The sequence below is a fragment of the Panthera onca genome, chromosome C1 (assembly GCF_046562875.1).
Source record: "Panthera onca isolate mPanOnc1 chromosome C1, mPanOnc1 haplotype 2, whole genome shotgun sequence".
NCBI classification, from domain to species: Eukaryota; Metazoa; Chordata; class Mammalia; order Carnivora; family Felidae; genus Panthera; species Panthera onca.
In genome coordinates this window covers 186,843,516-186,871,324 of record NC_138346.1, presented here as the reverse complement: position 1 = coordinate 186,871,324, position 27,809 = coordinate 186,843,516, and the positions used below count along the sequence as shown (strand labels likewise).

At 46.9% G+C, this 27,809-nt stretch overlaps 1 protein-coding gene across 9 annotated transcripts in view; it reads right to left on the bottom strand.

The window, feature by feature from the left end:
* The window catches only part of ERI3 (ERI1 exoribonuclease family member 3), a 127,460-nt gene that overhangs the window by 41,243 nt on the left and 58,408 nt on the right, over positions 1-27,809 (bottom strand). For 8 of the 9 annotated variants that reach the window (XM_060621893.1, XM_060621891.2, XM_060621890.2 and 5 more), the window contains one exon: positions 20,944-21,016. The exons of the other annotated variant lie outside the window; for it this stretch is intronic. In XM_060621893.1, coding sequence (XP_060477876.1) covers positions 20,944-21,016 — 73 coding nt within the window. The remainder of the gene's footprint in view (positions 1-20,943; positions 21,017-27,809) is intronic. 9 annotated transcript variants of the gene reach the window in all.

Here is a 27,809-nt window from a genome sequence, read left to right as displayed (position 1 = left end):
GCAAAGAACTTCTATGCAGCCAGCAAGCCTAGCTCAGTGGCAGAGGCAGAGGCACTCTGCCCTGGGAAGCCCTCTTCAGGGAGCCTACTCCCTTCACAATCCATCACAATGGGGCAAAGTGGATTTTTTTTTTTTTTTAATATTCTAAAAACTTTATTGACTTAAACCTGATTTGAATATGTCAGATGAGGGGCACTGGGATAGCTCAGTTGGTTGAGCATCTGACTCTTGATTTCAGATCAGGTCATGATCCCAGAGTCATGGGATTGCGCCCTAGATCAGACTCCACGCTGAGCATGGAGCCTACTTAAGATTCTTTCTCTCTCTCTCTCTCTCTCTCTCTCTCTCTCTGCCCTTCTCCCCAGCTTGTGCATGCTCTCTCTCTCTAAAAAAAGAAAAGAAGAGAAAAAAAAAGAATATGCCAGATGAGAATATTGTACAGCAAGTTGTACAGAATTTCTTACATAGAAAACTTTACATCTGTAAAGAACACAGCCCTCCTTTTGGATCAAAATGGCTGCTACCAACTCCCACCACTCATTCCTAAGAGATCCCATCGCTTCCAGCCCCAATCCTCACATTTGGTGAAACCCTCTGCTTAGGGAAGGAACTTGAAAGCTCAAGAGAAATGGAAGCTTCATAGGGCCAAGTAAAAGAGTAAAGTGGGTAGAGGGTAGTCCTTGGGATCCTATCCCCTCTCACAAAAAATCCAGAAAATCTGTTAACCTTCCTTCAGCACTGTATCAGAACTCTCCACCCTCACCTGCTCCACCAGGCCTCCAATATCAGACACCTACAATAGAGAGGATGAAAGAATGACAGCAACTGACATTTGTCCATGAGTCCAAGTGACCCAAGGGCATGGGTAAGAGAGAGAATGATACAGTCTCAGTGAAGGACAATGGTCCTCCCTACAACCAACCTAGCCCACTGGTACTCTGATCTTCAGGGCAGGCTAGGTGCAACTGGCACATAGGCCCATACTGCTTTCAAGCCCACAGCCACAGGAGAATTCCAGAAGCATGGATCCCAGCCCCTTCCTTCCCTAAGAGCACACATTATTGGCAGATCAGACAGCCTCAGCCAGTCGACCCTACAGCCCTCTAGACACAGGCAGCCAGCAGGCCCAGACACCCTAAAACTTGCTCTAACCAGCTTCCATGCTCTAAACTCCCAGGTAACTTCCTTGACAACTTCCCCAGGGGTTCAGAGAGATGCTCTAGCCCTTGTAGCCCCATGCGAGACAGGAGGACAATCCTAGGCTCTGAGAAGAGAAGTCATGGCAGCCCCTCCATCCTCTGCCTCTATTGCCAATCTTTACTCAATGCATAGACTCAGCGCCCACCCCTTAGGTAAGCCTCCACCGAGTCATCCAACTCTGAGGGATGAACCTCATGCCTTCAGGGGTTTGACGCCTCAATTAAGAGGGACCACCCAGACCCCAGTAAGGGACCTGTCTGGTGAGTAGATAGAAGGAAGTCAGCCAGACACAACAGGGTCTCTGTCAGGTCATGAAGCCAGATTCCAGTGATGTTTTCCCCCTAAATCAGACTCTGAAAGCTCGCTCCCTGAGTATCTAGTTCTAGAGCCCACTCCTCCAGGCAGCCCGTGGCATAGAGCGGGGAAGAAGTTGGGTCCTAATGTGTAAAAAGCTCCAGCAAAGCAAAATCATTTACTCTTCGGTGTGACTGCTCAGCAGAGCTAATAAATCTTGCATGAGCAGGGCCGATTCTAATTTCCTAATATGAAAAGGCATTTGGATTGAGAGAGAGGGGGAGATAAAAGTGATTGAATCTCCAATAGTCCAGGTTACTGACAAGAAACATCCTGCTCAGCCCTGAGAGAAGGATGGCAGCGCCCGCCCGCCTGCACACACCCATCCGTTCTGCCCCCCTCTTGGCGCGATACATCTCAGTCTCGTCTATTGACAGGACGTGGCTTTAAACACAGTTACACAAGTTATCATTTCTGCCTTCTGATCAATCTGAATTTTCAGGACAATTACCCTCTTAATCAATGATTGCTATCAGCAGCCCTGCGCCTGGACGGATTTCTCAGCAAGGTAATCATGCCGCCAGGCTGGACGGCGCGTGCATAGGCAATGAAGCTCCGGGTGGGGTCTCCTCCCTCCCTCCTGAGTCCCCCATATCCCAGTGCTGCCGCCAGTATCGAGGACAAGGACGGCAAAGTGTGAAGGCCACTTCAAGGAGTGATGGGAATAGAAGGAAGGGAGGGGAGGGGGCCCAGCCACCCAGTCAGTCTTTCAGACCACCTGATTATGGAACAAACCTATTAAAACCCTAGATTTACTGCCCACCACCCTGATGCATCTCCACATGTCCTCCTGCCATCATTCCTACCTCCTAATTAGCCTAATAAAGCCCAATTCTAATTATGGGCTCAAACTATTAGGGTGAGTAAGTGCAAAGAAAAGAGAAATATTGGTTTTACTAATCTCTCAGAGGCTACTGGTTCTAGAAATTCCTTTTTCTTTTACAGACCTGGTTCATATGGACTACTAACTGGAATGGTAGGGGCAACCTCTTCTCCTTCTCAGATGCCTAGGTGTCTGAAGCTATCACAAAGCCAGCCTGGCCTACAGCCAGGAAGCCACCCAGCTCAACATTTCCCCCAGGGCCTTTCTGCCCTCTTTGTATAAGTTTTTCCCTCCTTGTATAAAACAATCCAGGATCCCTCAGGAGAAGAGGGAAGCGGGAGTGGGGGTGGGGGGGTAGGGTAGAGTTAGTCTCTGCCTCAGTGTTGAGTTAGCCAGAAACCTTACTGACCTTACTTGCCATCAAGGGGGCAACTCAGGAAAGCTTCTCAGATCAGTTATTGTTGGGCTAAGGACTTACACCAGAGAGGCCAATAGTGGAATGGGAAGGGCATGGTCCAGAACACTGATGAATGAACTTACACCTCAGCATGGGTGGCAGATATATGAATAGTTATACTGGGGGCAGAGTGGCTTGGGGGATTTGCTATTATATCCCAAGGGGAAGAGAATTAGAAAGCATGCATGTATTCATTCACTGACACTTACTGAGTGCTAACCATGAGCTAAGTGGTGGGAATATAGCAATGAACAGTATAGAAGTGACGCTTACTCTCAGGAGCTCACAATCTACTCAGAAAGACAGACAGGTGTAAAACAAACAAAATATATGCAAAAATAGTAAGTGAACTTGTACACAAATATTCATAGCAGCATTATTCATAACAAACAGCCAAAAAGAGGATGCAATCCAAATGTCCACCAATCAAGGAGTGGATAAATAAAATGTGGTATATCCATACAATGGAGTATTATTCAGCAATGAAAAGAAATGAAGTGTTCATTTATGGTACCACATGGATGAACCTTGGAAATGATGCGAAGTGAAAGAAGCCCATCACAAAAGACCACATACAAGAAATTCACAGGATTATAAGAATAGGCATATTTATAGAGCCCAAAAGTAGATTAGCGGTTGGTTAGGGCTGGGGCACTTTGGAGAAACGGGAAGCGACTGCTAACAGAGTTTCTTTTAGTGGGAGACAAAAATGTGCTAAACTCAGATGGTGATGATGGTTGCACTACCCCAGGAATATACTAAGAAATACTGAAAATGGTACACTTTAAATGGGTAAATTATATGATATGTGAATTATAGGTCAACAACACTACCATAGAAGTGCAGAGAGCCCACACAGCAGGCCCACCTAAGTGAACAAAGCCAGGAAGCTCTACCACGGTACATAGGCACTTAATATAGGTGTCTGAAGGAGAAGGAAGTTCCCAATGGGAAACTCAAAGTCATCACAGAGGACGCAGAGTTAAGTCTTGAAGGGTAAGTAGTTCACTAGGCAAGAATGCAGCAAAGGGCATTCCAGGTAAATGGAACAAGTGTGAATAAGGCCTGGGGGTGACCATGCAGGCTATCTTGGTATAGTTGAAAACCCACAGGGGTTTCAAGACACAGGCTAGAGAGCTTGGATTTCACACAGCAGACATCAAGATTTTTCAAGTAGAGAAGTTAGATAATCAGTACAGGATAGCTTGGGGTTTGACAGCTTAGGCACGGGAAACAACATGCCACAGTTGAAAGGCCATGGTCTTTGGAGTTACAAAGCCAGGGTTTAAATCCTTCAATTTTTCTTCCAATAAACTTGAATGACCAATGAGGGCTGGAATTTTTTCTTTTGCTCCCTATCTTATCCTCAGTGCTTGGCGGAGTGCCTTATCTAGTAGGTAGTCAACAACCATTTACCGAATGAAAATGAAGGAATGAATGACCACGTTGAATTCAGTCCCCTTTGACAAACCTTGATTTAACATCTACTGTGAAGCAGGCATTCTGGTTACATAGCACCAGTTCTTGATGGGCAGGGTCCCTGTCCGATCTCTGATTTCTGTCTCAGTGACTTATGTAGGTTCTGTTTGGCACAGGGCAAGTGTTTGAATTGTATTAATTCCCTTCCCTCTCCTGGTCTAGGAGGTTTCCCTAAGTGAATCTTGGATAGGTGTGGCATGAGCAAGTTGTAGTGACTAGCGAGAAAAGGGGAGCTGAAGCCGTAGGGGTGGGGGGCTTCAGGAGCAGGTGGTAGTATCCAAGGTATTTGTCCCAAAGAAAGTCATGGTGCTCCAGGAAGCCAGCAAGCAATTCCAGTTATCAAAGCCAGTGAAGACCTGAGTGGGAATGAGAGACGATTCCCACAGCCCGCTCACAGAACCCTCTGCAGACTGCCTTGCACCCAAGGCAGTGGGCCTACCTGCAGGGAGGAGGCCAGCATAGAGGTAGGGTGGGAACACAAGCTACAGGATGTACAGGTAGATGAAGAGGAGAAGGTCTGGGCCTTACTTCCTAAGCACCCTGTCCTGGCTCCAGAGACCTGTCATTTCCACTTCTCTCCTCTGGTCAAGAGAGACCTTCAGCTCACAGCTGACCACCGTACGAAGGGGGCTCCTCAGTCTCCCAGCCCCCAATTCCTATAGGGCCTCCTCTCCCCTCCCTCATCTTCCCTCCCTTTCCTTCCTGCAGAGCTTCCCTTGAGCCATAAAAATAAAATAAAACACAAACACCCACAGTCCAGGAGGAGGGCGTCAGACAGATAATGGGCATTTTATATCTTTTTATGACACTCCCCATAGGCAGCTTGGCAATCACAGCGCAATAAAGGCAGGCATGCAGCTTGCATAGTTAAACAACTGCCGGGTAATTAGGCACAGCAAACACACCATTGGGGAGGCCTCAGGGTTGCCCTGGGATCTGCCTGCAGCCTGTCCTCCTGCCAGCAGCCAAGTAGGTGCAAAGCCCAGGTCTAGCACCGTAAGACCTGGTCATGGTGCTGAAGACAGACCACTGGCTGGTGCCCTATGCACACTTGGGCTCATGCCTATGCACACTCACAGGCACACCTATCTACACTGACATATAAGCACTTCCCAAGCAGCTAGCCTGGATCTCATCTTCCCAGAAGGACCACTCATCTTTACCAAGTAGGGCAGCCTAGTGTCTCTTGAGGGCCCTGCTTTAAGGCTCTTGAAAAAGTCACTGGCCTGGCTACAGCCAGGACTAGCTCATCTGAGTAGCTAGCTCTGAGCTTATCAAATCACACAGGCAGGGGACATATAAGCACAAAAACATGCTTACAGGGACTCTTCTCTTTTGTGAATTCTAACTCAGGACAAAGCTGAATTCAAAATAAATTATTTTTAAAAACACAACTAAACACACAAGTCCTATTACTATACCTAATTACCTCTATTGTACTTTTTCCCATTTGCCTTGACCCACCCATCTTCCCTGCTAGACCCGGAGCTCTGTATAGGTAGACTAGACCTGATTCATCTCGGAGTCTAAATGTCCCGATGCACAGGGCTTTATTGAGTGACTGGTGGTTGAATGTGAATTTAGAGGTCCTGGTACAGGCAGAGCACAAGTCACTGGCTACCTGAGGCCCAGGTCCAGGCTGATCAACCTACAGACAGATGTCCTAACCAGCACTAAGGACACTGCACTATGAGTCCACACAGTGCCCATTCCCTCTCTAGTGACCCCAGCCAAATTGAGAAATTTCAGGGAACTGACGGCTAATTCATGGGACAGAATAGACAAAACCTTGGCTATAACTCCATCTGAAGACTGAGACAGCCAAAGGTCCCATATCTGGGAGCCACCCAAATCAGCTTTGAGGAATCAGCCAGGGAAAATTAGCATCCAACCCTAAGCCACTCTTCCCCCAAGAGAGCTGACAGCAGGCCAACAGAGCTAACACAAAGACCTTGGGCTGAACCAGCACAGTCCCATATGAATGTGAACATATGTCCACATTCTTGTCCACCATACTTGTTCTGGTCTCCAGGTGACCTTCACTCTGCACCTGCCTTGACAATCAACAGAGGGGACTGAAGGCCAAAAGAAGGGTCTGTGCTTCACCCTGCCTTTAGGATAGTGAGAGGCCTAAAGAAGCAGTGAGACAACAAGTTTTGCCTCACCCCATATTCTCACGGAGAAGCCCAAAGCCTCAAGGCTATTCAATCTAGTCCAGGCCACCCCAAACTGTGACAGGACCAGCTATCCAAACCCTTCTTCATTATCTGAGCCCCAGTTCTCCTGACCTGATGCCAGGCAATGCTCTGCATTCCCCAGACCTTTAACTTTTCCCAATGGGATAGTGGAGTAGTCCCAAGGCTCAAGATCAAAGTAGATAAAGGTTTAAGGGGAACTTCTCTCACCTTCCTTACATCTGTCTCATTTTCTCCTGAGAACAAACAAGAGGATACCTAAGGTACCATGAGTGCTCTCAGAATGGCAAAGGTAGAAGAGATGGCCTCGTCCAGCTCCCTTATTTGTTAGATGAGGAAACCTAAGGCTCAGAAAAGGCAAGTGACCCAACACCAGAGCCCGTATCTTTTATCTTCCAGCTTCAAGTTCAGCCCAGGGTTCTTTGTATTGTACTGTGCTGTTCTCTGGAGATGAGGGTCTCATCTGCCCACCTCCAGGTAGGTACATATTTCCACAGACTCCATACATACACCCTTACCCATATTCCTAGATGTGGGCATGTGCAAATACCTGAGTGGACACAGAAAGCTCCCACATGGAGAAATACACTTCATTTTTTTTTAAGTTTATTTATTTATTTATTTTGAGAGAAAGAGAGAAAGAGGGAGAGAAAGAATCCCAAGCAGGCTCTGCACTGTTAGCGCAGAGCCCAAAGTGGGGCTCCATCTCAGGACTATCACATCATGACCTGAGCAGAAATCAAGACTCAGATGCTTAACCAACTGAGCCACCCAGGATCTCCTGAAATACACTTTTTAAAACACAAATAGACATCCATTTACACCTGGTGCACCCTCGTACACACACAGACAGATCCCCATTAAATAGGTGTCACTCCCAAGAGACCTGGAGTGTGAGGCCAATCCCTATCCTTCCCCCATCACTGACTTTCATTGACCATACAACTAGTAATGGCTGGTATGTGTTTGCCTCAGCCTCCTGCTCCAACCAGGCCAGACCAGAGGAACTGCCTTCAGGTGGTATCTGCTATGGGACAAGTGACAAGAAAGAAGCCAGGAAAGGAGAAAACCTGAATTTACATCCTGGTCATGTGGCCTTGAGCAAGCTTCTTAGTCTCCATTTCAGCACCCATAAAACAGGGACAACAGCTCCCTCCTTGCTGAGTAGCTGTGAAGATGAAATGTAATAAGTGTGTAAAGCACCTAGCACAGAGACTGGCACCAAGTGGGGCTCAAAATGCTGGTGCTCTATTATAGATACTGACAGATGAGGTCTGCTTCCCAGAGTGGCAGCAGGGCAATGTGGGAAGGAGAAGGGAGGCAGGGCTGTGACTCCTGCCTTCAAACAAGTCTCTTTGTCCTTTCCTCTCCTTTTCTGTAACTCCTTCTGGGTTCCGGGGTCCAGAGAAGCAGTAACAATAACAACAACAAAACAAAACACAAAAAGAAAAAAATGAAACAAAACAAAAGCCTGGGAGAAGGCAGAGTAACTCATGGTTCCTTTACTTCTCTCAGACTTAACACTGAGTGTTAACGGGTCAACCTCTCCCTCGCCTCGCCTCTCTCCCCAACTGCCCTCAGCTCTTCCACAGTATCTCTATGCCTCTACTTATTCCTGACATCCCCTCTGCTCGTCTGACTCTGTGGATTGGGAATTCTGGTGGATTCAAGAATGAGATCTAGTCCCTATTCTCAAGTGGCTCGTGGTCCTGCACAAGGACAGACCAGGCCACACAAAATAACCAAGAGGTGTGGACCTTGGGCTACTCTGGGCCCTAGAAGCTAGCCCAAGGGTTAGAGTATAGGCTCTAGGGGTGCCTGGGTGGCTCAGTCAATTAAACATCCAACTTCAGCTCAGGTCATGATCTCATGGTTCCTGAGTTCAAGCCCCACGTCGGGCTCTGTGTTGACAACTTAGAGCCTGAAGCCTGCTTTGGATTCTGTGTCTCCCCCTCTCTCTGCTCCTCCTTTGCTCTCTCTCTCTCTCAAAAATAAATAAACATTAAAAAAATATAAAAAAAGAGAGTACCGGCTCTATAGTCAGGATGCCTAGGCTTAAATCCAAGCCCCAAACAGACCCAGGAGAGCTCACACACTCTCTTGTTCTCAGAATTCACTTCCTCAAGGACACAAGAGAAAGACAGAGGAAGGCCCACGGTGGGACCAGGAGAAAGAGGCAGCCTCACTTGACAGGGCGCAGACTCTGAGCAGCAATCAGCAAGAGGCAGACAGATCACGCAGCGGGCCTTGTTGCAAAGACCTGCCATGAAGGACACTGCAAGCATTCCAGAGTAGAGGTCGACTTGAAGCAGCGGCAGGGAACTTCACTGAGGACCCCAGCTGCCATGAGCTGAATGCTTCATCTGCTCCATTTCCCCTTGTGGCCACTCTTACCGGGGATGCAGAACAAGGTGGGCTAGCTCCCTGGCCAAGAGGGTGCTAGGTTACCCACCCACACACCAAGTGTCAGCACTTTGCTAAAAGCTTTACAAACATGACCTAATGGATTCTTCACATTTGCAATTTGCCACGTTTTGCCGTAAGGATGTGGAGGTCTTCTGGCACAGCAGTGTTGGACTGCCCAGCGCCAAAAATGCTACAAGGCATGGTGCCCTCTTTCCCTCCCTGCTATCCTGGGCCCATAGGTTCTTTCTTCCCTCACATGGACACGAACATGGCAGTTTTCTGGAGTGACTGCCCCATTCTTAGAAGGCAGCTTAGGCTGTATCCATCTAGACATCGGGCAATGGTACCTTACTGTGCTAGCTTGCTCTCATTTCTCTGGGAGAAGGCATACACATGGTGGGCCCACATCAGTAGCTTAAAAAACCTGAAAACTACGGTACACAGTTCTCCAATCCAGCAAGCTGCCGCACCCCTCCCAGCCTTTGTTTATACTGCTCCCTCCGCCTGGAGTGCCCTTCCCACCCTGTCTCCTGAAAACTTTCATGGCCCAAGTCAAATGTTTCAGTGACATCTTTGTTGACTTTCTCTCCTACACCCCAGAGGAGATACACCTCCCTCCTCTGCACTGGAGGCAACAAGAGCAATAAGAGCACTGTATCTGGAGTCTACTGCCTAGACTCGGGTACCTGTTCCATCACTCACTAGCTGCTGAACCTTGTGAAAGGTACTTTACCTGTCTGGATGTCAGTTTCCTCATCTGTAAGATGCTAATAATACTACTTATCTCACAGAACTGAGAATTAGTGAGTGACTTCCTATAAAGCATTTAGAGCAGTTACTACTTCATTATTATTAATTATCTCTACTGTACAAAGGAGGAAACCAAGGTTCTGAAAAAGCAAGTAGCTTGTCTGAGGTCATACAGAGCCAAGAACTGTCTGAAGGTAAGTGTGACTTTGCACTCCACTGGACAGCAGCCATGCTGATGGCAGCTGGAGTCAAGAACATGAGATGGTCAACTCTGCTCACTACCTTCACACTAAGGGTAAGCTAGTCCACAGATGGCATGAGGCTCTTCCTCGCTGGTGCTCACGCAAATTCTGCTGGGGGAGCCTCTTTTTCCTAGCTCCTACACACAAAGTCTTCTATATCTACCTTGCACTCCTCTCTCCTTCACCCCTATAGCCTAGTCACATCAGTCCTGGTGGTCAGTACGAGGACAGGGGAAGAGCAGAGGCCCAAGACAACTCTAAGAATGGGTACTGTTTTTCCTGTTCTACAAAGAATGATACTGAAGCTGAAAGAAGTAACTTTCCCAAAACCCCACAGCCAGTTAAATGCAGTCAAGATTCTAAATCATGCCTCCTGGACTCCAGAGTCTACATTCTGTGTGTCAGGTATTAGTCAGATCTTTTGTAGGTTCAGAGAGGTTAAGGAATTTGCTCCAGGTCACACAGCTTAGTTGGTAGCAATGTTAGAAGTGTGAGCCAGACTCGTCTGGTTCTAAAGTTCTCTCTCTTGCATTAATGGTCTCCAGCCTATGAGCTACATCCCCAGGGGCCGGTGGACACACCAAGCACCACCTGAAGACTAAGTGAAGGGCATATCTCACATATAGCCATACCACTAATTTACACAGGTTTATGCAGATAGTGTTGTAATTAACAAAATACAAATCCACTTGAAAGCCAACCAAATTCACTGCAGCTTTTCTATTATGTACTTCCCTTATCTTACCTCTAAACACCCAAACCCAAGTTCCACCAAGTGCTGAAGGGGGAAGGGAATGTCTGTGAAGTTTTCTGACATAACTAAGAGCTCCATGTACTCTGCCTGCCTACCTCCCTAAGAGCTCTCCGAAACCACAAGTAGGCACCTTTCTTAAGGTACTTTCCTGATCCTTAGTTACAAATGCACAGTAGAGAAATGTCTTTGTGTGGAATAATTGTCCAAAGGTCATTAGCAGTAACAGGAGGCACAATACCCCAGGACTTGTGACACATGAATGTTAAGAACCAATGCCATCTCTAGCAAAGAGGACTCAAGTCCTGAGCTATGAAAGGAAGGAGTCAGGTTAGTGGGTTTCTGTCTTTCCAACCCTGGCCTCCAACGCCTTCACTGCCCACCTGCCTAAGATATATGGTCTGGGGAAAAGAATACTCCTAGTAGGGTTCAAATCCTAGCTTTACCTCTTCCTGGCTACGTGCCCTTGGGCGAGTTACTTAACTTCCTTAAGCCTATTTGTTTGAGAAATCTGGCAGGGGAATAGGCATCTGGACTCTGGAGCTCATTAGTCCAGCCCTGTATTCAGTGTGAGTTCAGTTGGTTCTTGTTGATACCTAGTGTGTGCCAAGTCCAGTGCCGAGTACTCGAAATACAGAGATAGATGCCATGTATACCCCAAAGAGTTCACTCTAGCAGGAAATACAAACATGGAAGCAGATAATTACAAGTGGATGTGACACACTCATTATAAAAAGTACTGAAACCATACAAAGGTGATTGACTATTTCTACCAGGGGTGGGAGAACGTCAGAGAAGCCTTCACAGAAGAGGGTTTTGAAGGATGAACAGGAGTTTTCCCAACACACCAAAAAAAGGGGGGGAAGGCAATGTAAGCAAAGGCAACAGAATGAGCAAAGGGAAGCGAAACAGTCCCTTTGAAGAGTATACTTGAAGAATGGCAAGAAGTTTGATATGGTCAGAATGTTAGAGGGACAGGAGATACAAAGATAGGGATGCTGCAGTGAGATACTTCATCCAGGGCCTTGGGTACTTTGCTCAAGAGAAGGGATGGGCCACAGCCTTCCATACCTACCCACTTGGCTCCAGTGCTCTTCCTGTCAAAACAAGCACACTGCAATCCCACCCTTTCCTGTGCCTTTGATTTAAGAGTTCCTCTCCTGGCCCTGACAGTAAGGCATTTCTGTCCCACAGATTATAACTCACTCTGGGCTATTATTCAGCTCCCCAGCCCTGGCCCTGCTGCAGTTAGTCCAAACATAATATCCTTCATGCATATATTATCTGTCTCCCTATTATCTGGAATCATTTCGGAATTAAATTTCAGTCCTGCAATATTGGCTTCAGGAGCGGCGCGCTTTATGGGCTAGTCAAAGGTTAGAATACCAATCAAAATAACAGTGCCGATGCAGCGAGACATTTTAATATTCCAAAACCCGGTAATTGTAAAAGGACATAATATTTTTTCCCTGATTACCCCAAAGGCAACACATGTTAACAAGGCGAGGGAAGGAGTGAAAGAAATTTCAGAGTTCAGACAGCTGTAAGACATATTTAAAGGAAAAGCCAGGCAGGGCACTACACCATGGGGGCAGGGAGATAAGAAAGGAGACATTCTCTCTAGCTCCAGCTGCCCCTGATTCCAAATACAGCACTATTCCCCCTGCTACCCTAACTATATCCCAAGAGCTCATTCCCAAGGGCAGATGTTGCAGAGGGGAGGAAGAAAGGAGAAAGAGCTCAGGATGTGAAGTCTTGAGGCCTGGGTTCTAGTTTTGGCTCTACAATCTAGGTGCCTCTAGCCCCCAAGACCAGCCCCTCCAGGACCTGAGTATCAAATCCAGCAGGAAGCACTCCAGGCTGCTCTCCCACTCACCTCTCTTTGTCCCATGCTTGTGTCCTCACCTCTCCCTCATTTATACCTGGTGCTCTGTGTCCTGTCCTCTGTACACATATTTCTTCCCAAAGACAGCTAGAGGCCCTGATCTACCTGGCTGAGAGCGGGCTCTCCCACTAGGATAGCGGCCCATAATTGTCCCATGGACAATGCTCTGTACTTTGGATGATGCCAAAGACCTGGCCATGGTCTGTCTGGTTCTGACCATTACTGGTCCGGAAGCATGTGTCTTGTTACAGCCCTCTCGCCCTCCAAAATAAAAACAAACACCTTGTAGGGACTCCAGACCTCCACACCCCTCTCTTGGTTTTCGGGGTTTTTTTGTTCTTGTTTTTTGCAAATTAGCTTCTGAATAGCCCCAATGGAGGGGTTCTGCAGCTGGCACCATGTAGCCACCATTCCATAAAGAGTCCTAGCCTCTGTCAAGCTGCCTATAACTTGACCAGCTTTATCCCCTTGGCTCCAAAATAGTGACCTGACCAACAGACTTTCAGATCTGTTCACTCCTGATGGCTTCCCAGCTGACTGAGCCCACTCGCTGGAGCCTCCAATCTGCATCATCCCGACCTGCTGACCTGCCTATGGCCCCCAGCAAAGAACTTCATTAAGGCCAAGAATTTATTCCTCCATAAGCCCTTAATTTATTACTGCACTGATTGGGACTCTGAATGCTCCAAGGTCAGGAAAAGTCGCACTCAATCGTAGACACCAACCTTCCCTTCAGCAGTTTTTCCTGCTGTCTGCTCTCAGGGGAGGGGGGTGGGGGAGACAGAAATGCTTCTTGGAGGAATGCTTCTCCTTTTTGGAGGGATCCAAGAAGGTCTCCTCCTCCTTATTCTCTCTTTCACAGCTGGTCCCCACCCCATCCTCTTCAGAGCACCCAGAAATGACAACCAGGTAGATAGCACAGATGGCAGAGGAAAAGTAGAGCAGCAAGCACCATACCTGGTATATCCGAGTCTGTTAAATTCTAGGTGACGCCTCCCTACAACTTCTGAGCATGACTGCCTGAGCCCTGTCTGCCAGGACTGACTCAGAATCCTCCTAAGACTGTCTGCCTGCTTTCCCAAAAGCCCACCTGAACAGGCCCGGGGGGAATTCCAGACCAAATGTGACTGTATGTATATGCATGCACTTGCATGGTTTGGTCTGAATGCGCATGAACTATATATGTATACGTGGAGGCATATATTTGTATATATACTTATCCCTATGTGTCCATGCATATGCAGTGAGAATGTATACATTATGCGTGCATGTGTGTATACACACACTCACTTCCTTATGGAAGTCTCATCTGAGTTACCCATTTCTTGACCTCTTATTTGCACTAACATTTTCCTCCACCCAATCTTAGTTACTCACTCCCACGGGCACACCTTGGAACCTGCCAACACCAAGAACTGCCCCATCTCTGAAATCACTAATTCAGATAGCCTACTCTAATCATAATCTCCTATCTTTCCATGTGGCATGCTCGACTACACCTGATACACCTTTCCTCGTCGTGGTACAGGGACCCAGCTACTTTTTCCATATCCGTCAGGCCCCCTGCTATTTTCTCTTTCCTCGGCATCCAGCTGAGATCTCATAGTTCATCCTGGCAGTATCTTCAACAACTCCTTTGTTCCTTTCATCACACTTCTTGGGAAAGTCTCCACCCTGGATGAATCTAAATGTATGCTCTCGGCATCCCTACAGACAGGCAGCGGAGCTCTGCTAAAGAAAAGTCCTACAACTGAACGGAGTGGTTCCACTAGGAATTAATGCCATCAACCTAGACGGGACTCTCAACACTGCCTAGAAATCCTACTATACTTCTCAAGTCGGCTCACACTTCTTTCCTTTACTAAAACTACAGCAATCCTTCTGACTTTCTACAAGCCTTCCCAGTCCTCTGTTATTAGTTACCAGCAAATGACTCATCTACTTCACAGAGAAAAATAAAAGCCATCAGATGGGAACTACTTCAACTTGCCATCAAATCTGCCAACCTTCTGCATCTACTGCATCCATCTTCTCCTTCCCCCTCACAAGACAAGGGGGTCCTTCCTCCTGAAGACAGCCAGTTTCCATACCACCGTTTTCTCCATCCCATCTTCTCTCAACATCTCTCACTCCTATATCTTCAAACTTTCCTAATAGTGCCTACAAACAAGCACATGTCTCCCATCTTAAAACGTGTCACCTGCCTCAACCCCACACTTGCCCCCTCATGGTTCTTGTCCTTTCTCTCTCCTTCAAAGCCACATTTCTAAAAAGGTTAAAATTTCTCTGTCACCTCATTTACTCCCCAATTCACTCCAATTTGGCTCCTGTCCCTCTTACACCATCAAGCGTTTTCACCAAGGTCACCAAGGTCCTTGTGTCTCAGTCTGGTGCTTGTATTTCAGTCTTTCTGTTATGCGGCTCTCCGAGAGATGACCAGTCCCCTTGTCCTGAAAACTCTTTCTTTCTGTGGTTTCTGTGGCACCACACTCTCCTGGTCTACCTCTTCTCTATCACTCTTTACTCTCTCCTTTTTACCCTGTTTACTCTCCTTAGCACAAAGAGTCAGGCAAAACTAAATTTAAGTTCTACCTCTGCCATGTCGTGGGACACTGAGCAAGTTTCGTCAACACTACGTGCCTGTTTTCTCAACCTTAAACGTGAAAAATAGAGATATGCAAATAACAGATAATCATTTCAACAAGTAATCAGTATAAAAATTAATGAACTGTTGTGTATTTAAGTGTGCAATTGACACTTACAATACATCTCAATTCAAATGCTAAATCATCATCAGAAATACTAGATCTGTATTTAGATTTTAAACAGTTAACAGTTGAAAACGTAAATTCACCAACCCAGGTTGTTCTAAATATACTTCAAAGTACTTCAAGAAAGTGTAGTTACATTTAAGTTAATGAAACTGAAATAAAATGAAAAATGTGGCAATTATACCGGACAATACAGGTCTAGCACACAAGACGCGATCAATAAACAAGAACTTTTACCACTGCTATCGGTGACCACTCCTTCTTCTCTATGTCTGATTCTTCCTCCTCTATCTATCAAGTGTAGGTATCTCTCAGTGCTCATTCTTGGCTTTGCTCTCTTCTCACCCTGTATACTCCACTCCCATGGCTTCAATGATCACTCATCCACCAAGAGATCCCCTGAATCTGTACCTCTTAGCCAGACCTTATCCCTGAATCCCGTATCTTTATATTCAACTACCTCCTCAACAGCTTCACAAGAATGTCTGAAAAGCATCTAAACTCTGCATGTCCCAATTCATCTTCTCTTTTAATCTATAAACTTCTCCTTCTTCCATGACATCAGTACATTCATTCCAATTCATCCAGTTCCTCAAATCATAAACCTTAGAGTCACTGTGGTTTCCTCCTCCATCATCAACCTTCACAGCCAATCAATCACCATTTTGTATCTACTGTATAGTCAGTTTTGCTATAATACTGGTTTTAAAAGAGCAAATTCACTCCAATGCAATGTATTAGTAAACAGTTGAGCATAATGCAAATTTTGCATTTGTTTATGTGTGATTTTGTCCATACGCTATAAACACAGGAAAGTATACCCAACTAAAGAGAGCTGTGTAAGAATATGCAAAATATACACATGCTTACACTTCAAACAGATAGCAGCTTCCTAGATTGCCACATGTATTATACACTGCATCCATCTGGCTACAACTTTCCAACTGATTCCAGAGAACTCTCTTTCCACCACTTCATAATAACTCCCAAGTTGCAACCTTTCTCATGCCCACTGCCAAGCAAACCTCAGGGTTTTTTCAAGGTAGAGTGCCATATTTATTGTAGTATTTATGTATTTCTTAACGATTTAACATGTGTAAAATTATGCTACCATTTTTTTTAGATTCCTATCTTTTTCATATGTCACTGATGAAGTTTCTGAGTATTATGCTCCTAACCCCATTTTTATTGCAACTTTTTCTTACAACTTTTCATAGCATGGTGATTCTTAAAAAGGTCTATGTTGCACTATAGCAGAACTGACTATACCATTTAACACTGTAAAATCAATCCATGTCTCTACATTTCCACTGCTATAAGTTTAATCCCAATAATTATCAACTTTCACCTGGACTATATAGCAATGGTCTAATTCTGTGGTTCTCAACTAGGGGACAGTGCCTCCCCATTCCCACCCCTGTCTAGGCCCCTGGAAATGTATGTGTACATGGCAGGGAGGGAATGTTTTTGGTTGTCACAATGACTTGGTGAAAGGCACTACTAGCATTCAGTGAACTGGGGGAACAGAGATGCTACAAGCTCAGCAATGTTGCCCATACAATGATTTGCCATCCTAACATGCCAACTATAACCCCATTAAGAGAAACCAGTACTGATCCCCCCATATCAACTCTTAGCGCTCTCTATACTGTATCCAGAAAGAGCTTTTTCAAAATGCAAATCAGATGATACCTTTCTTATGTTTAGTGTCTTTTAATAGTTTCCCATTACCCTAAGGATAAGAATCAAAATCTAAAGTGTGACCTACAAGCCCCTGCCTCCTCCTCTAGTTTCATCCCATGCAACTCTCCTCTCTTCCTCACACTCACTATGCTCCAGACTATCATTCATTCAACAAATAATGATTAAACATCTACTGTGTGCCAGGAACTTTTCAAAGTGATGAGGACAGGGGTGCCTGAGTGGCTCAGTCAGTTAAGCATCCGACTCCTGACTTCAGCTCAGGTCACGATCTCACAGTTTGTGGGTTCGAGCCCTATGTTGGGCACTGTGCTGATAGCACAGAGCCTGTTGGGATTCTCTCTCTGACCCACCACCACTTGCGTGCACTCTCTCTCTCTCAAAATAAATAAATAAACATTAAAAAAAGTGATCAGGACAGAACAGTGAACAGAGGAGACAAAAATTCTCCATTCTCATGGCACTTGCATTCTAGTCCCATGAAACTGCCAGGCTTCTCCTTATCTCAGGGCCTTGCCACATGCTTAGCTAATTCCTACTCATCCTTCAGATCTCAGCTGAGACACCCTTCCTCAGGAAACCATTCTCTGACTGTGACCCCCTAAATCAGGCCCCCTTATCAAATGATAACACGACTCAGGACTTACAACACAATTAGAATTATTTAATATCCATCTTTTCTGTTATATCTCCAGGCCTGGTACAGTACCTAGAACACAGAGGGCACTCAAGAATATGTGTTTACTGATGAAGATGGGTATGTTTATATATACATATGCATGTGTCTTAATGCTTTATGAATAGGAATGTATAAGTGTATTTGTACCTGTGTATATTGCCATGTATTTCTGAAGGTGACTATGTGAATATATATACACACCCATTTGTATGAATGGAAACATACATACAATTTTGGGTATGCCTCCTTGGGTATATTCATTCACATGAGTAAACATGTGTATGTTTATGCATGCGTGCATGCGTGTGTGTGTATGTGTGTGTGTATTCTTCTGGCTCCTCAGTGACAGCTCTGACCTCCTGGAGGGAGCTGGGAGCAGGGCCCCAAGTCTTCTCTAAGCTGACAGTTCAATAAGAGTATAAGATCATTCAATGACACTCCAAATGTCAGCAAACATTGGCTTGCTCCACTCTGCTACAGGGGAAGTAGGTGGAGGAGGGAGATGTGGAAACCTGGCTGCTGAAAAACTGTTCTTTCCTGATGCAATGCACACCATTTCTGGACAGGAGAGGCCTTCGGAAATGGGGATAGTGAATTCAGTCCCAGTTCACTCACTGGGCAAGTCTTGGTGACCAAGACCGTCCCTACTTTTTCCATGAGCAAAGTTCCGCTATTGGAGTTGAGCAGGAGAGGGGAAGGAAGGAAAGTAGGGAGGAAAGAGTAAGATCAAGTACAGGAGAGGGCCCTGTAGACAGCCAGGGCCTGGGTCACACAGGGGGAAAGAAAGCATAGAATAATACACTGCATAGTACCCATGCAACCCTGGCAATGCCCTCTCTGGCTTACTCTTATTGTTACTCTTTTTAAGGGAGCAGGAATCTTTGTGTGGCCTGTACTAACTCATGTAGTATAAAGGTCAGACATGCAGCCTCTCTGTCCTGAATGGATGCTCACAAGGACTGGCCCAGAGTTTGTAATTAAGTCATCTTTCGTGCTGGATCCTGTGGCACAGCTGGAACATGATATGGCTAGAGGGCTGAGAAGGGGTTAGACCCCTCTATTGCCACTCTCCTCATGCCACTCTTATTTTTCCTAGACCTGCTCAGTTGACCTACCAAGAAGCAATCACAAGGCCAACTGGGAACAGAGTCCAGTTTCCACTTGTACCCATTTCCCCCTCTATGGCTCAGCACAGTCTGGCAGAGAACCAAGCGGAACAGGCTCAGGACAGCCTGCCTCCAACCCCAGCAGCATCAAGGTAGCCCTGAGTGGCAATGTTAACACACGGGTCGGCTGTTTTCCTGCCTCTCTGCCAAGGAACCTGGAGGCAGGGAGCTATCCAGACACCAAAAAGTCTAGTGAACTTCACAGAGCAATTGTTCAGGTCAGCGCCTGCCTCGCCTGGCCGGGCCTTCACATTGCATTTGCTGAGGCCAGCAAGCAGCCTCAGATGCACTCTGACAGCTGGCATGCTATCTTCAGGAGCACAGGCCTAGCCACACCTTCATGCATAGCCCGCCAAGCCCTGCATGAGAGGGCCTCTGTGGAGCCAGCTCTCAAAGATCAGTCAGCCAGCCAGCAACTATTCACTGAGCACATACTCTGTACCCACCACTGACCTGGCTACTGCAGACACAGAAAGGAGCCAGCCTCAGTCTCTATGCTCCAGATGGACATGTCTACAAGGAAACATATTTGGACTCAGTTTCAACACTCAAAGATCACAGGTATCCAAAGGGTCAAGGAGTCTCAAGATAAAAGACTGACTGCTGAGCTTCCCAAAAGAGGTGATACCTGAGCTGAATCTTCAAGAAGAGGGAATGTGCCCAATGAAAATGACTAAGGGGCACTTCAGACAAAGATAAGGCCACAGGCCAAGACCTGAAGGTAGGACAGAGCCTGGTCCCCTCAGCCAAAGATGGAAGTTAGTAAGTAGCTGCTGCTCAGGCCCAAGAGACATCAGCTGGAGAGGTGGGTAAGTGTCAAAATACAAACAAGCCAAGGACCAGGTGTGGAGGACCTGAGTACCAGGGGAAAGCAAAGGAGTTCACAATGTTGCCACAAAGAATGGCTGCCCTGAGACCTATGGAACTAAGTCCAAGGTCATTCTCTTCTACTGTTCCTCCACATGCTCACTTAGCTCCAGCCCATACACACACCAAAAGAATGCTGTTCCTCCTGCTGGAAAGTCTTCTCTCCTCTTCAGACCCATATTCCACCTTCCTTGAATGCCCAGTTCAAGACCCAAATCCTCACAATACCTAGTTTTACCCTTCACTGGCTTCTCTCTTCTCTAAGGCCCCCTGGGAGCCACTACTCTGATCTCTGGTGTGTTCTCTCTTCTCTGATTTCCTGGGAGTCACTAAGCTAACCAGCAACATGGGGTCCCTGAGGCGTTCAGGGCTGTTGTCCTTACATCAGAAGGATTTATGGGTGTGAGTCTCCCTAGTGTACTGGGCCTCCTGGAGAAAGGATGCCAACAGAGCAGAGATCTTGGGAGTCTATTCCTGTACCTTCTTTCTTCTGCTTACCTAGTGTAGCACACACTAGGAAAGTAGTTTTCTGGGTAATTCAACCTCTGCCAGGCCCCAACTTCATAGCTACACAGGGTTTCTCCCAGCCCACAGCCCCAACACCCACTCCCCAGATACTTGGTGTTGTATTAGTGTCAGTCTCCTTCCTCAAATTCAAAGGGAACTGGGCTCTATTGTGCACAGTCCTTCTCACATGACCAAGGCTCTGCCAGGGCTAGGCAGGACCACAGCCAGCCTGAACCAACTCTACCTCTCAACCACATGGAGATACCAGGGCCAGTCAGGAGGGTCAGAAACCATACTCATGACCACATCAAATAAGTATACTTTCCCAAAGGCTTAGCTAGTGCCACATCTCTCCTAAAGGAAATGTAGCTCATCTCAGTGATTTAGTTTTGAGCAAGAATCTGGAAAATTCCCTTCACTGGGACTTCTCTGCATACCTGGATGACACCACATAGGGCAGTATCATACTCTACCCCTCGGCCTGGTCCCCAAGCAACTCCCCACTCCCAGAAAGGGCCCACAACCTTACAGTGCATGTTAACTAGGGAAGAGGAAGGAAGGACGTTGAGAAAAGAGAAGAACAGAAAGAAAAGGAAAGCGATGACAACAAAAAGAGAAGAATAGAGATGTGTAAAGAAAGCAAGAGGGGACAGGATCTGATGCACAGGAAACCCAGAGGAAGCACCAGAGTGGGGCTCAGAACACAGTACCTTTTTCAGATTAATCCACTGCTTGAAGTAGTCCGCCACTGGCAAGCCCAAGTACTGGCACTGACCTGGGAGCCTACAAGAAAGGGAAAAGAGAACAAGTTGGGCACACCCATTGTCCCAGGCATGGAGTCTGAATCTAGGAAATGCAAATAGACCTCAGAAGGCTACCCCATTAGTCACGGGTCCTACCCTGCCCAAGAAAGGCTCCCCACCTCTAGCACCCTAGACACTGGGCTCCAGATCTAAATGTGAAAACTTGGGAGACTCTATTCAAAATACAAGCAGCTACTATTTTCTGATGGCCTACAATATGCTAAGGATCTTACTTACAGTTTCACATGATTCTTCAGAACGACGTTATGAGGTAGCTATTGTTGCCTACATTTTACAGATGAGAAAATGAGATTCAGAGGGGTTACCTAAGGTCCCAAAGCTAAAAAATGACAGTGCCAAGAAACGAACCCAGGTCTGTCTCACCCCAAAGCCTATGTTCTTTCCAATGCACCAGTTTGTAGCTGTTTTGTTACAACAGAGAGGCAGGGATATAAGACAAGAGGAAAGAGAAAAGGAACACGTGGAGCTGGCTAGACAGGGGCTTCAGTTCACCCTTAAGTCTCTAGCAATAGGCTTTTTGCAGATAGAGCAAACCATGCAAAAGGATAAGAGCTCAGAATTTAACCCAAGAGCCTGTTATTTTTTCTTTAAATTATAATTTATAAATGGTCTTTCCCTCTAGATATAATGTTTACCCACATAAATCCATTCAACCATTTACTGATGTTTAATAATAAACAGGCACTTAAAGCTCAAAAAGTTAAGACTTAGCCACTGCCTATAAGGGGCTCACAATTTGTTCAATGGAATGGACAATAAAAGAAATAGACTAAACAGCCTTAAGTTGGAGCACTGGGGTACATGAAAAGATGGAGGAAGATACCAAAAATATTAGCTGGGAAAGATCACAGAACTTTCTTGCTAAGCTTGGCCATAGGCAATAGAGAGGCTCTGGATAGTTGTGATTTACATAGATTTTTCTGGGGCCAGCAAAAACAATACACTAAAAAAGCTGGGTAGTAACTCAGAGACTAGACAACAGCTGTAGAGGTAACAAGCAAGGAACAGATAGAAGAGACGTAAAGGAGGCCTTGGCCATCAAGTGGGATGCAAGGCCCAATGAGAAGTGGTAGAGCCCCATTCAAAGGCTTATGGCTTGGCTGGTTTCATTCTACTCAGAATCAGACACAAAGAATGAGGCAGGGGCATAGAGAGGATATCTGACACCCAGAGCAGACCAGTATTTAATCATCATTTTTATTACTGTTTTTAAATTCTCTGCCTAAATCACAGTGACTGCTTACTACTTCACCTCCAAATACCACAGAAGGAGGCACAAGTTTGGGAATGCAGTTTTACATACATGCATGGCACACGGCAAGCACTCAATATCTACTGAGTTCAAAGTGTTTAGGAGACATGTGGCAGTGGGATGACATCTAAAGGGGCAGCTGGATATCCACTTTGAGGAGAGGTCTGGATTGGAGATATAAATTGCTGAATCATTAATGTAATTTAAATGAAATTAAAGCCATGAGAGTAGATGAGAGAGCAGGGAAAAGTATGCTGAGAGATGGCCCAGATTAATGTCTCATAAGTTCTGCTGAGCTAAAATGGAAATCAAGACCACTGTCACACACATAGAACCCACTACACGCACCAGCCAGCTCTAATTTTGGACTCCCTCAATTCTAAAATTTTTTAATGTTTGTTTATTTTTGAGAGAGAGAGAGAGAGAGAAAGACCAAACATGAGTAGGGGACGGTCAGAGAGAGAGGGAGACACAGAATTCGAAGCAGGCTCCAGGCTCCGAACTGTCAGCACAGAGCCTGATGCGGGGCTTGAACTCACAGACCACGAGATCATGACCCAAGCCTAAGTCGGATGCCCAACTGACTGAGCCACCCAGGCGCCCCAGCAAGGTTTTTGAAAGATGAAAGATAGCCTTAGGAGCTAAAATGTGGTTGCCTAAGGAGAACTATATTGTTTGGATAACTTTCTTATTTCCTTCAATTTTTCTTTTGTGTTCTTATCTTGTTATTTGTGAAAATGCTTGCTGAGCTCAGCTATTTTTGAAAAATCACATTAAGGCCTGTGAGTGAAGGGGGCAACCAGAAGCAGCAGAATCTGCAAAGGAACAGGTCAAGAGGTCTGGCCAGGAAAAAGCAAGAATCGGGCCACCTATCATATTCACCCTTAGCCATTCCCAGTGTCCCCATTCTTTTAGATGACATGGATCAGGAGTACTATTGGCTGGGCTAGCCCTGGCAGCAGGGTGGGTAGGAGGCTCCCTCTTCAGCAAGATTTCAAAGGTAGACATTTCTACCCAGGTAGGAAGGGTCTAGCACAGTAGGATCTTGCCTGATCTTCTAGGGGGAGGATCTGTACCAGAGGGGCTACATCTAAGACAGACTAGACAGTCAGGCTGGATAGTCAGCCTCAGATATGGCTCAGCAGCAACCCTGAGTGCTATCTGTATCCCATGACTGACTAAAGCAGAGGAGGATGGGACTATAATTCTCACCCAGGCTCTAGTCACTTGCAGATACACATGAAGTTTGCAGACTCACAGGCATTCAGGTTGTTGAGTCCTCCAGTTTGTGGGTGGTCCTAGCCCTGTGACTCCAGGACATGAGCAGTAGAAATGTAGCAGGTCCAGGCCCATCTTCACAGAGCCACAGAGCCATATGCCAGAACTTGAAATTCCAGATGGGAGTTTCACGGGAAGACAGCTACACATTTCTAAGACAGAACCCTACCCAGCTTAGAGAACACCAAGAGAAACCCTGTGAGAAAGGTAGGTCAGAGTAGTAGCCATCTCCTACATAAAATAGGACACTGATGTCCAAAGAAGAAAAGGATTTGCTCGATCACACAACAATCCAAGGGAGAACTAGAAATGGGATCTCAGCCTTCTGACTGTACAAGGCATCAGTCATGCACATGCGCTCAGAGTTCTTTACAGTCCCTGGAAAGGCAAGGTTTGGGGCTTTAGAGAGGCAGACAGCATGGTGGTTACTGCTCAAGGTCACACCTGGGTCCAAGGTTCTTAGGAGCCTAAGGCTAGGATCAGTGGGTACACGGTTCCACTAATTTGGAAAGTAAAAGTCCCCCTGGCACAAAGGGTCTGAATACTGAGTTCCCACCAGATACTGATCCCAGGAAAAGAGCCACTGGCAGTGGGCCCTGGACTAGCCTGCGGGCATGAACGTGCAGGCAGGTTTATGGTGCCCAGGTCTCCATGCAGCTGGAATCACTGGGCACAGAGCTCCTCAACTGCCCAAACATCATCTGGCCATGCTTATTACTGTTGCCCAATGAAATTTTATGCACCGAGTCCACAGGTGTGATTTCCCCTTCTTTATGAGGGTCGGAATGACATCACCGATGGCCAATAGAAAAGAGCCAATTATGTCCAGGCCATAAAAAGGAATGAGATTTTTTCAACCAAATCAAAACTTCCTTCAGCTTCACGAACGTAAGGGGCCCCCTTTAAGGAAGGGCCCCCAGCCCTGCCATGGGCTCTAAACTGAGGGATATAATCAGTTTCCAAGTACTATCAGACCTAGGGCTAGAGAGGGGCTCCGTCTTCAGCATTCACCATGTGACACTGCTCTCATCACACTGGGCCCCTAGGGTCATCAAAACAGAACATCAAACCCTCCTCAAAGATGCCTGACTAGCTCCTTGCTACTCCATCCAGGCAGGAGTTAGAAAAGATGGGGTATTTCTCAAGTTCCCTTCCTACTCCTTCTAAATAACAAAAAAGAAAGCAGAGAGCCTTCCTCCACTTAGAAAGAAAAGAGTGTGGGAGGAAGAGGGGTGCAGGAAACTCCCCCCCCCCCCACAAAAGCATAGGGCACAAAGCATAAGGAACCCGGCCCTCCCTACCCACCCCTCATCCAGCCCCACCACCTGCAGCCCAGTGCTTGGGCTGGGCCCAGACAGCCCTGATGGCAAACAGGTGTGACCAGCTCGGCGCCAGCCAAGGCAGGGGACTAGCTCATTAAGGGAACACCACCCTCGCTAATGGGTAGGGGCAGGATGAAGCCATTGTGAACAGGAGCTCAGCTTTGAAGATTAGCTGGAGCAGAGCTGGGGGGCTCTACTAGAACTGCTAGGCTTGAGTTGAGGAGGCCAGCAGCATCCACGGAGGTCTGAGCGACAGACTGACAGACACCATCAGCCAGGAGCAGCAGGAGTGCAGGCACCAGTGCTGGCAAAGGTTATGCACACTCTTCCTTCTGTGCTTTTCTCTCTCTGTAAATCTTAGGGGCAACTCCAAATCAGGGAGATATATGTCACTCTCAGTTTTAGCACACTCGAGCCCTTAAAGAGCAGGAGGCCAGCTGAATCTGGAGCCATATGTGATCCCTTTCTGCCTCTCTGTGAAAGCCATGAGACCCGGATCTTGAAGTGATGTAGGCTGTCAATCCTGGTACCCAAAAGCTTGAGGATGCACATACAGCTCACCTGCAAGGGCGAACTATTTTGTCCCATCTGATATGTAGAAAAAGGAGAGTACTAAGGAGCAAAGGAAAGAGTAGGGAGAAAGGTTCGGTCTTCTTCAAAGTCACAGTTACACCATGGAGGGATAGAAGGCCCAGTATGGGGAAGAAGTAGGCCAACAGACCCAGCCAATCAGCCAGATGTATGCTCCTGCCAAAGGGACACCTATAAGGGGCAGTGAGGCTCATGGCCATGTTGGGTTTCTATGCTTGCCCATTCTGAAACGAACACGCGTGCACAATGTTGTTGCTGGCTGTCCTGTGTTTCAGAACTGCCAGGTTTCCTAGGCCTCAGGAAAGGTCCCATTCCCACTGGGTCCCAGCCTGGGAGGTGCACCTAGTCAGAGACTCCACAGCCAGTGTGATGAGTCTGCACCCAGCACCAGCACACTATCCCAGCCAAGGCAGCACTTGGCTGGGGACACAGCTCTTTGTCTCTCCTGTTTCCGTTCCCCCCACCAGAGGAGATAAACAGACCCTGGGTGATAAACGGCCCGCCTTTCAAGATCACTTTTCCTCAAGTTGAGGAGAGTAGCTAGTGATGGATGGGCTGGAATTTGGTTATCGGGAAGGGCTGTCAGCCAGAGGTGCCTATCTCCTCCCCCACTACGCAGGGCATCATTACACTGTGGCATCGAGGTAAAATATGAGCAAGGGGAGGGAAGGAAGAAAGAAGGGAAGGCTGGGCTTCCACACGGAGCAAATTGAGCTACAATGAGAGCGGGTGTAAGGCTGGGACGTTAGTTATCTGCCGCGACACCTTTATCTCTGCGCAAATTGGTCCTTCCTCCCCCACCACATCCTCTTGTACAAACAGAGGCAGGCACAATGTGTCACCACTGCAATAGCGTGGCAATTTAACCCGAATTAGTGAGGGGGTCAAGCTAGGAAATAGGGGTTTCTCATTTCAACAGGTTCCTTAGTCTCTGCTGTGAACCACCACACTGGGGGGAGGAGGGTGGACAGAAAGCAGACTCATAATTGAATTCACTCACTTGGCCACCGCTGATGTATAAAAAATTAATGCTCAAGCCTCCTACTTATTAAAGCTGGTTAGTTTCTGTCTCACCTGCAAGATGCACCATGGCAGAAGACACGGCCTGGGCCACCCCGGGCAGGCTGAGCCCTCAGTGCTTTCAGGCAATGCAGGGATCAGTAAGGTCAGGAAGGGAGACAAAGGTGCTGCCTGAGACAGCAGCCCCACGCCAGCAACCCCTCCTAGAAGCCTACAGGATAGAGTGTAGGGTGGGGTTAAGGATGGAGGCCAGGGGGAGGGGTTGTAGAAGGTGATCACATTAGAGATGATCCTGGTCAGTTCAAGAATACACTTCAGTCTACAGATAGAAGCAGCATTCTGGTTTTACTCTCTACCCTGAGATGTCCAGGGTTTTTAGAGGGGTGTCCAGTAACCCCTCTCTGCCGCCCAGACAGGCAGACAGACACACACACACAGTTGTGCTGAAACTGAGGAAGCAAATGGCAGCACTGATGACAATGACAAGGCTAAAAAAGCCAGGTGTAGAGGAGTCAGGCCCATTCCCCAATGGCTCCCCCACTGCAGACCCCGGAACTAGAAGGGCCCTGATGGTGGAGGGGAGAGGGAGAGTACAGTAGAACCCCCCATCCAGCACACAGCTCTGCTGCACTAAGAGACAACTTGGTCAAGTGCCCATGTGTCCTTGGGCAAGTTACGTCACCTCCGTGCCCTGCTCTGTGAAGGTTGCAGGAGCCAGCCAAGGGAAACATATTCATACATAAACACTCACAGAAGGGATTCTGGCTAAAAGGAGATCAGCTGTGACCAATGCTGCAACAGCCTTTGGAGAGGCTTCCAGGCCACCTGCCTTGAGAAGACAGTGCCTTAGGCATGAAAAATATACTGGAGAAGCTTTGCTGGGGATGACACAGAAAGGGGAAGTTCCAAAAATACTCATCAACTACAGAAAATGAATTCCAAGAAGCTTTGAGGTAAGAAGAAGAGTTGTGCATGGAAGAGGCACTTGGGATTCATTCTCCAAATCTAAAGAATCAGCGCACAAATAGGAGGGAGGGAGCAAAAGTCAAGGCCCCAGTCTAGACACAAAATGGGAAAACTTTCTACCTCAATTGCCAACACATACTTTGGGTATCACTGAGACTCAGGACCCTCAGGGACAGAGGCCAATCAAACCTGATTCCTAGACTCAGGGAGCTTCCAAGGCCACCCAGAAGATAATCACAGCATGAAACATAATGATCACTCCAGGAGAGAAGACTAAGAAAGGGCCATCCCATTTCTGGTGATGGGAAAGCACTGCTGGGGAG